The 9,680-nt window shown below is 44.8% G+C and overlaps 1 protein-coding gene across 1 annotated transcript; it reads right to left on the minus strand.

Annotated features, from left to right (window-relative positions):
* Positions 1-1,286: 1,286 nt before the first annotated feature.
* Positions 1,287-9,261, minus strand: crip1 (cysteine-rich protein 1). The gene is made up of 5 exons (XM_023994000.2): positions 9,013-9,261; positions 3,474-3,568; positions 2,590-2,647; positions 1,759-1,812; positions 1,287-1,549 (listed from the first exon to the last, which is right to left on the minus strand). The coding sequence occupies exons 1-4, from the start codon at positions 9,050-9,052 to the stop codon at positions 1,769-1,771; spliced, it is 237 nt and encodes a 78-aa protein (XP_023849768.1). The 5' UTR covers positions 9,053-9,261; the 3' UTR covers positions 1,287-1,549; positions 1,759-1,768.
* Positions 9,262-9,680: the final 419 nt, after the last annotated feature.

Below are 9,680 nucleotides of genomic sequence, written 5' to 3' on the forward strand. Positions count from 1 at the left end.
GGAGGTTAGTGAGGCGGCTGCCAGCCAGCTGCTGGGTGATGGAGGGCGAACGGGCGGCTGGCCGTAACCGTGGAGTTGAGGGTGTTTCCTCGGAACAGGGTGTGGCAGCGGAGGCCACAAAGGCCAAGAGGAAGTATCTGGCCTTCCCTTCTGGCCATGGGACAGATTGGGATAAATCCCAGACCCACCCTTCCGCTCCCTTTAAGACTCTGGTCCAGCCAGACCTCTCATCCCCCCTCTCTCTCTCCCTAGCCTCTCTCCCCTATCCTCCCTCAGTACTTTGGTCCAGCTGTTTAGTGGACAGGGTGGGTGTGAGAAAGAGCAGAGGGCTGTGTCCCATGAATCATGTCTCTATGAGTGGATGGGCCTGGCCAATGGAAGTGGATAGGGACTCATTCAGAAGGATAATGTCAGAATGTTTGTATCATGGAAGTGGATAGGGGTGTTCTTTTCACAAGGATAATGTCATAATGTTTATATCACTTAATGTCAACGATAATTGCCTGGCCCACGGGTGTAGATAGGGACTTTTATCCATTTGTAACACTTCATGTCATAAACTAATTATGTTTCTCTTTTACTGTCATTAGCTAAATGTTAACAATCGTCGATGTGGGAGGTGGCGAAGCCACAGCAGACTACGGAGACCATGACAGTTTCAAGACTCCATCCTGACCATAAGGGTGTGAATCAAAGTAGATTGCCCATATATTTACTGCAATGTTGAAAGATTTCTATTCCTGCTCTCGTCCGTAATCCTGTGTCCAGATCCTGGTCCAATTTGATTACTGATTGAGTTAGTGTTTAGTGCCAACTGCCAAGGCATGTGGACACTGACAATATAAGGGACTATTATCTATGGTTGGCTGTGTGATGTGTTCTGTTTTGTCCTCTTGCGTACTTGAACACAGTGGACATGTCCAAGTTTTCTTGGCTCATAGCAGGTAGTCACGGAAACATTGTTATTGCTCTGTGTGTAACTATCAAGTGTAATAATGGGTGAGCGCCCAACTGAGACAGGAGAAATGTTATATACTAAAGTATACTGAAACCTTGGGCGTGTTCCTCTGCCCAGGTGTTGCTGATGCCTGCCAAATCATACAATGCCTGGATAGGTATTTTACGTATCACCTGACCACATCATATGTTATAGCAATCTGTCAGTCGATGACACAGTCTATGATGTGGCACACAAACCATCGGTTGATGCCTGCAACGTCGGAGCAGGGGAACGCAACCCTTGTAAAGTGCAAGACCACGAGAAATGAATGAATAGGAGGGTAAAACATTTTGAAAAAGAGTGTTTAATCAGAATTTAAAAACAAGTAAAGGAACAGAGAGGTTATTGTATAACCCTCCGATCCACTAGTGGGACTAGAGAACATCTCTGCGATGTATTAAGGCCGAATCCTCTAGACAACACAGACAGAAAATAACACAAAATGGTGGTTCCGAAAAGGAACTTCTTTGGTTGTTTGTTTTGGTTTAGTATGGTATGGAGGACGTTGTAGAATGCAGAGTTGCCTTCTTCTTGGTGTGGTGGGTGAACCTGTAAAGAAAGGAGAAAATGTTATGTTTGTATTTTGTTAAATAAAACAACACTCTCTAATGTTTGTAGCATTTGTAAGGCTAAGGTTGGCGGTGAAGGTGAATGTATTGTCTCCACGTATTTGTTTCGTTTCCATATTAAGGTCTATTTGAATGGGAGTGATATCACTGTGGTTGGTCTATCTTTGGAATGAGTACACTGGCCTGTACCTGAGTGGCTCTACTTTGTGAATGTGTGGCTTTCAGCTCCTCCACGTCCAAAACCTGTTGGGGGGGAGAGAGAGAGAGAGAGAGAGACAGTATTGGCTCAGGAGACTGTATACTGTATGTCGGCCAAACATTTTGGGATTAAGTTTCAGGAGGAAATGGGAGCAGCGGAACCACAACAATGGAAACTCCAGTGGTCTCTGACCCCATTCCACAGCAGCCCTTCTAGAGCCACCAGGTGGAACCAACAAGACCAGGCGATATGACCTTGGCATTGGCTACCGCTGTTCCTATTCCGACTGACAATTCCAACTATTTTATCTCATTCAGGATATCTCAGTCGATGCACAGCTGAAATAACTGAGGGTGGCCATTATGCGTCGGGAAGCTATCCTACTTTTTAAAGTGAAAGAGCGTGTTTGAGCAGATAGCTGGTAGGTTACCCATATGCAATGAGATACATTGATAAGATGTTAGCATGATGACCACAATGTTATTTGTGGAAGCCTGAACCTCACCGGGGTGGGTATTGTAAAGGTTACAATGAGCTCATTCGGTCACAGGTTCATGTAAGGAGGACAATGAGCTTGGACTTTCCATACAGGATATGTAATCGCCTTATCAGGCTACGTACGTGCGCGTGGCTCCAATGTCACTGAGCTCAACCTATCAACTGTTATCTTGTTACATGTCATTTGAGCCCAAAACATAGAAACACCCTAGGTAATATGGGTTATGGTAATAGAATCTCTCAATTGGGATATCCTTACTGAGATAGATGGTTAAGGCACCTTGCACCAAGGGCCGTTACAATAGTAATGAAGAAGAACTCACCTTTAGGCCCGAATAGTGCAGAGTAGCAGGGATTGTTACAATAGGGCTTGCCGTCGTGCTACAGCGAGAGACAGATAGAGGGTACAAGCCGTATTAGTACCGGGCTGATTAAAAATACCAGCATTTGATTGTATCCAGACTTTCTACACAATCTGTGTGATAGGTCAAGAATTTCTTATGAAAGATTTATGGACCAGAATGTGGGCTTAAAGACATGCTCCGGAATGACTACTAATACTTTTCAAACCTCCTGTTTTAGGCTGAATGTGTCAATGTGTAGTTCATACATGCATAATCAAATTCCTAGTTTGAAAGCGACTGTTTTTCCTCCATTTTCCCCCATGTGGGCCAGACCCCTAGCAATTTGAGTTCTAGCCAATGAGCTTCAGCCCCTCGCAATTTGAGTGACAGTTAGCAAGATACACACACAGTAGAACAAGCGAGAGGGCAATGACGTGGTGCAGATATTGCCACATATGTGACATAGTACCCATTTTTCAGAGACCACTTTTGGCTCGTGAGCACTACTTTCAGAACTACTGGCAAAAAATATATAAAAGTACCGGGGAATCTCTTTAATGGTACTCTATGAGAAATATGATCTGTGATAAAGCGAACAAACATACATATTTTTTATTCCAATATCATTATTTTAATAATTTATATAATATAATAATTCAGTGTGAGTGGCGTGTGAGGTATGTGTGAGGTGGTGGCACGAGCTTTGTGTGTGTGTGTGTGTGTGTGTTGTGGTGTGTGTGTGTGTGTGTGTGTGTGTGTGTGTGTGTGTGTGTGTTGTGTGTGTGTGTGTGTGTGTGTGTGTGTGTGTGTGTGTGGTGTGGTGTGTGTGTGTTGTGTGTGTGTGTGTGTGTGTGTCGTCTGACCTCTGCGGTGGATCCGGCCGACAGCGTCTTGCTGCACTTCTCCACATTCAGACAGGGCCTGTGCCAGTCCTTCCCCAGTGATGTCACTCTCTCCGCTGTGAGACAAAGAGACAAACAGACACGTTTAGCTAATGGACACGGTCCACTCACAATGACACGCATCCTCCCACATCGCACAGAGTGCCACCGTTCCACACAGAGAGGGGCATTGTGGTCTGCAGTAGGTATGGATACTGTATGTGACTTGCAGGGCCATACTGGGGCTGCATTACAGTACATGGTACCCCAGAAGAACTGTGAGCTCCATGGTCGAACGCTACAGGTCCAGCCTAGGACCAGCACAGTGTTGATTTCCCTACCCACACACACACAGATAACGCGTTACTCACAAGAACATTAGGAGGGTGTGGTGGTTGGCTGAGCCTCAGAGAGAGAGCGAGAGAGAGAGGAGACTCCCTGTGGAATTTGCACTCCCTTCCCTTCCCTCTTTCCCCTCCTTTTGGCATCATAAAAACCTGATAAAGAGAGTCTTTATATCCGGGCTGAACTGTGAGGAACAATTTGCAAAAAACAGCCATCATGGCTGGCGATGGTCGTTAAAGAGGGAGGGAGGCCATAGTCATGTGTTTCAGGAGTTTTATGAGAAGAGGTGTTCAAGCTTGGAGGGCTGTGTCTGCTGAGACCTATCCCATGATGCAACGGGAGAGAGAGCCAAATAAGAATTTACTGTGTCTGATGGGAGCCAAATGCTGCTCAGTTCATGATACTGAACACACACACACACACACACACCAAACGCACGTATGCACACACATACGTGCACGAGCGTACACACACACACACACACGCTCCATGCCAAACAAGAGGCCAACTCCCAAGCATTAAGGACAGGAGGTGCACAACGTACAAAACCGCTCTCATGAAGTTTTGTCATAAATAAACTAGAGAAAAAGAAAACACACCGGAGAATAACTTTATTAGTACCATCTGTGGATACGAATGGACCTGAGGGTCCTGCTAAAGTCTTACTCAAGAAAAGATTTAAAGCAAATCTTTAAGTAATAAACGGCAGATCCATCACGGGAGCTCTTGCTTGAGGTCTCTACATATTTGTAGAATCGCATTTGACTACAGTGTATTTCTGAGTTTATGCACAGTAGGCCTACGTATCATTGGGTATTATTTGCCAGGTCAGGGATTTAGTGTGCGTATGGATCCAACTGCTGTCTCCATTTTCTTCAATTATGGAGGAAAAAACGGTAAATAATAAGACCTGATTACACAACACTGAAACCAGGAAGACAAACCTAACCTAACCTAACTAACCTAACCTAACCCAGTCAACTAGAGTCTCAGTCAGTCAGTGTCTCAGTGCGGTCAATCAGTCAGTCAGTCAGTAGAGTCAGTCAGTCAGCCAGTGCAGTCAGACAGGGAGTCTTACAGCATTCCAGCTGGCTCTGTAGAGGATGGGTGGAACGCTCTGGGCCAACACTAATTACTGTACTTTACTTCCAATAACAAGACATGGGGATCAGGAAACTGAGAAGGGACGTCCCTCTTCACTACCCTGGGCCAGACTATAATGGTGCTGCTGTGTCTTAGCTTGAGTTACAGTGTCAGAGGGTAACATAAAGAAAGCGGGTGGGTTTAACAGACCTTATTCACACAGTGGCCGACACATGAATAAGGTCTATCCTGATGAAACGAGCAACATTCCTGCAATTCTGTTCTGACCACTGGCTATGACTAGTCAGGTCATTCCTTTGGCATCAGAGAGCTGTTCTCTGTCTGTCTGTGGGTGTGTGAATAAAGTGCATGCTGGTGTAACTGTCATAGGGTGGGACTGACTGGGGTGTGTGTGTGGGAGAGAGACAGATGAGTTGATCTGCTGTCTGCATCAATTTGCTCATCACTGTGGCGCAATAATATGAATGGACTCCATCCAACACACACACACACACACACACACACACACACACACACACACACACACACACACACACACACACACACACACACACACACACACAGAGAGAAAAACACCCAGATGAGGAAGCATTCAACCCTTCATTCACCACATCCAACCTTCCAAAGAATGACAGATGGAAAAGTTCCCGCAGCCCTGCTTATCATCCTCTAAAAGATGAACTAATATGACACCCGGCTGGGACACGTGTCAGGAAGTGAAGCACTTCTGTTTTCCCTCTTCCTGGTACATCGCCTCTCGTTTTTCATTATTACTTTCACACGTCCTATGGTTGAAATGAACACAGGGTGCACCGACAGTAAACCTACACCTACAGCAGGCTACCATTTATACAGACGGTGGAGAAACGCTTCAGAGCTGCTGATGAGGCAAACAAATGGTACATTTCCCATGCGCATCTAATCATTTGTTATTCTATGTCCTGACTGGACAATGCAGTCCTTTCAGAAGCACTGTTCCACCCTAAATTGAACACTGGCACTGGATTGGCTCAGATCGTAATATAAGTGGCCCATGTGATGAGGAAACATGCCGTTAGGATGACATCAATTTTGGTTCCTGGGTAATTCGCTGCACACTGTGACGGCCGGTGCCCCTCCTTAGCTCTTAAAGCTCAGACACAGCGGTAGGATTGTCAAACGTTTGCCCGACGACAGTACTTAGAACTTCTGAACAGAGTGTTGGCAGTCAATTTCGTTTGTGTTCACACAGCAAAGACCTTGGAAGTCGTCGGCCACTCAGCCTTGTTAAAATACTCCAAACCAGAAGGTGGCAGTAGCGTTGCCTTGGCAATGCATATCTGTGCATATTGCTTATGGTCTAGTTTCTAAGCTATCTGCGCTAATGTTGCTATTTTGTAGAAAGCCCTTCTTGATACTAGCCAGATGGCCACATCTTGATAACAACCTAGCAAGATGATGACGAAACAAATTAATTCACATAATGCCATACTGCCAGTGCCAGCCCATAGCCACATGTTTTGCTAACTAGCTAACGTTTGCATATTTTTTAGCTAGCACAACATAGCTAGCTAGCTAAGGACACTGCACTAACTTGGCAGCTAACACAGGCAGCTGTTTCATGGAAACAAGCTAATGTAATTATAATGTCAATACAAGTTACAGTAGCAAGCTAGCTTGGAGGAAGTATTTAGTGTTGTGTGCATTGCGTCTGTGCACTTAGCTAGCTCCCATCCCATAGCCCACATTGCAAATGAAGTGTGACTGGATGTATGGAGAAAATCCCCTATTTAAAAAAGAAAAATTATGTTGGCTGCCCCACGTGGGGGTTCGTGCTCTCTAATTGGCTCAAAGTAGAATCGGTAGGTTGGTCGCTACCGGGTCGGCATGCAGCAGACACCGCATTTTTTCTAGCAAGAGAAGGAATGGCCTCCCACTGTGATAAGTACCTATAGGCAGTCTATTGGCAATGATATTCTCATGTGTTTCATGCTTCACTCTCTCTCTCCATCTCTCTCTCTCTGTGTGTCTCTCGTTCCAGGGATGGTGGATAAGTTTTATTGTTTTCCGCTCTCCCTCCCTCCCTCCGCCTTCCTCCTTTCTCTGGAAGCAGATGTACTTCCCCTCCATCAGTCCCTGACTGTGGCAGCAGTAGCATGATTGCTTCCATCTGAGAGCTCAGCTACCGCTGGGAGAGAGGGATGGGGTGGAGGAGAGGTGGTGGCTCTGGAGAGTTGAGATCGGGTGGGTAGAGAGAGACAGTGAATAGGAAATAGGCCTGGTCAGGTAGTAAAACAGGGCTACAGTGGAACAGATCGTGAATGGTTCCGCCTTGATGATGGAGAGTCGCGGCACAAGCATTCCCAAGCAAGACCGTAGACTGTAGCTTCTACCTTGAGCACAGCTATACAACTGATATGAGAACTTTCTGAAACAACTATTTCAAAGGTGTATTTATGAAAGAGGAAACTGATAGCACTCAGTCGAGATTTAAGAAAACATACCTTAGCTTCAATGCCCTTTTGCCCTGAGACATTTTAATTCGTGGCTGGAGAGAGACGCAGAGCTGTTTTTTCACTGGGGCTTTTTCAGCAATACATGAACAAACGATTGAAACAAATCGGTTCCCTTGTTTTGGCCGAGGGGGAAAGTTAATCTGCAGGAAAAAAGGAAAAAGTGTGGCTCCCCAGCCAGCAGCGTCAATTCATCTGACTGACAGGCCAACCTTACTGTAGAGAGAGAGAAAGAGAGAGAATAGAGAGAATAGAGAAGAGAGAAATAGAGAGACGATACGAGAAGACAGAGAGACAGAGAAACAGAGAGAGAGAGAGAGAGAGAGAAAGAATAGAGAAGAGAGAAATAGAGAAGATACGAGAAGACAGAGAGAGAGAGAGAGAAAAAGAGAGACGGAGAGAGAGCGCGAGCGAGAGAGAGGCTATGTGGCTTTGCACTGTGTCTCATGGCTTTGTGTGTCTCCAGAGATGACTAAGTCTGAGAGTTCAACTATTGGAGACGAAGGAAATGTGCTAAATGGATCAAGACATACATCAAATGGTCATGTCCTCTTCCTTCCTTCTTTCCCCCCAGATGAACCAATCAGCCCTGCTGCCTCCATGGACCTCAGACAGAGGCCAACCAAGGCTATTGGGACTCACCGGATGAAAGCCAGGCCATTTCTTTACTCCTCCTCCAACTTAAAGAAGTACAAAAGCAAAATACAGGTTCAAAAGATGGAACCAGTGATAGTTATTTGATGGAATTACTTTGTCTCCTTCAGCCTTGGCAATGATAAACCCAGTACCCTTCCCACATGGATATGAGAGGTCATCATCCCCCACACAGTACTCGTCATTAAACTCCCTTACTATCGCAGTTGTTGAGAGAGTTAAATCAAGCAGGCTAGAACTCCATCAAATCTCCAATGCAAACAGATAGTTACTGTCAACCTGACCTTGTACGAATTTCAAACCTGATATATAGCTAAATGATCTCATATTCCATTTAAGGTCTGAGAGATGTATTAAGGGGGTCCTAATGCCCGTTGTAGATTTTTATCCCTGTCTTATCCCTTCTCTCCCTAATGCAGTAAGTGCTGTCTGCTGATCCACTGACTTGGCAGGACCTGCAGTGCCACTCCTATGATAGCAAACTGTTATCACCATAGGAAATCTCTAGAGTTTACTTTTATTCTGAGGGAAAGGGACTCCCATAAAATACTACGTGTAGTGGATTTTAGTAGGATTGGGCAAAAAACATTCCAGTCCTCAACCAATTAGGCCTAGTCAACTACATTTACTAGAATTGCTATTAACTAGTTATTAAAAGTTTGTCGCAAAAATATTTTGCAGTCACAATATGTATTTTTTTGCGTTGGCTGCAAGCATAATTCATAACAGGAAATTGCTCAAGTGATGCGTTCATCATCGCGCTCACGATCTCTCAATGGCTTTTTGAAAGCTGCAGACAAGACAGTAAACGAAAAACTATATCCTATCTTCATATGGGAAATGTGACACGCAAGCGCGTATGTTGAGTACACTAATTGCAAAACAAATGAATAATAATCTGTATCGACACAATAAAGATGTCTTACCGAAGTAAACTTCCTTCGTGCATTTTGGGCACTTGGGCATGTTTGCAGGGTAAAGTGTTGGTCTCCGGGAGTGAAATAAGTATCCTAGTTGAAATAATGTTCACGGCAGTATTACAGCAGAAGCCCACCTGTCCGTTCTAAACCACGCCTCGTTGTGAAGTGCAGATGTGCGCGCCTTCCTATTTATACGGTGAAGGAAATGCGTTTGGTGGAAAGGAATGGAGGGTGAGGCTTTGACAGCGCGTGTGTGCGTGTGTCTGTGTGTGTCTGTGTCTGTGCGTGCGTGCGTGTGTGAGAGAGAGAGAGAGAAAGAGATAGAGAGAGATGTAAAATACGAATATTATGCCAGGGGAAATAACATTTCTTCATGTGATTTGGAGTTGAGTGTGCCTCTAAGGTCAAGTCAGGAAATCATTGTAGCAACTTTTTTTGTGCACTATTTCTTTTGGCTAGTTAGAGTTTTATTCTCCCCTTTATGTGCATACACAGCAAATTGGCAAGTGCAGATTTTTCAGTGTAATACTTATAGTGTTGATTCAGGAGTTATATTCACTCTGTTAAAGTGAAATGAACACACAGTGGTGTAAAAGAACCCCAGTGTTGGTGTTAGTAACCAGAGTTATTGTTTTACACTTGGGAGAGTAAAAAAGTCCCATCAAAACCACACC

Source organism: Salvelinus sp. IW2-2015, linkage group LG9, assembly GCF_002910315.2.
Source record: "Salvelinus sp. IW2-2015 linkage group LG9, ASM291031v2, whole genome shotgun sequence".
Taxonomy (NCBI): Eukaryota; Metazoa; Chordata; class Actinopteri; order Salmoniformes; family Salmonidae; genus Salvelinus; species Salvelinus sp. IW2-2015.

Coding starts and splice junctions, on each gene's coding strand:
- crip1 (XM_023994000.2), bottom strand. CDS start 9,052: ATGCCCAAGTGCCCAAAATGCACGAAGGAAGTTTACTTCG. Junction 2,648..3,473: donor CGGCCGGATCCACCGCAGAG/GTCAGACGACAC, acceptor CTCTCGCTGTAG/CACGACGGCAAGCCCTATTG. Junction 1,813..2,589: donor TGCACTATTCGGGCCTAAAG/GTGAGTTCTTCT, acceptor CCCCCCCAACAG/GTTTTGGACGTGGAGGAGCT.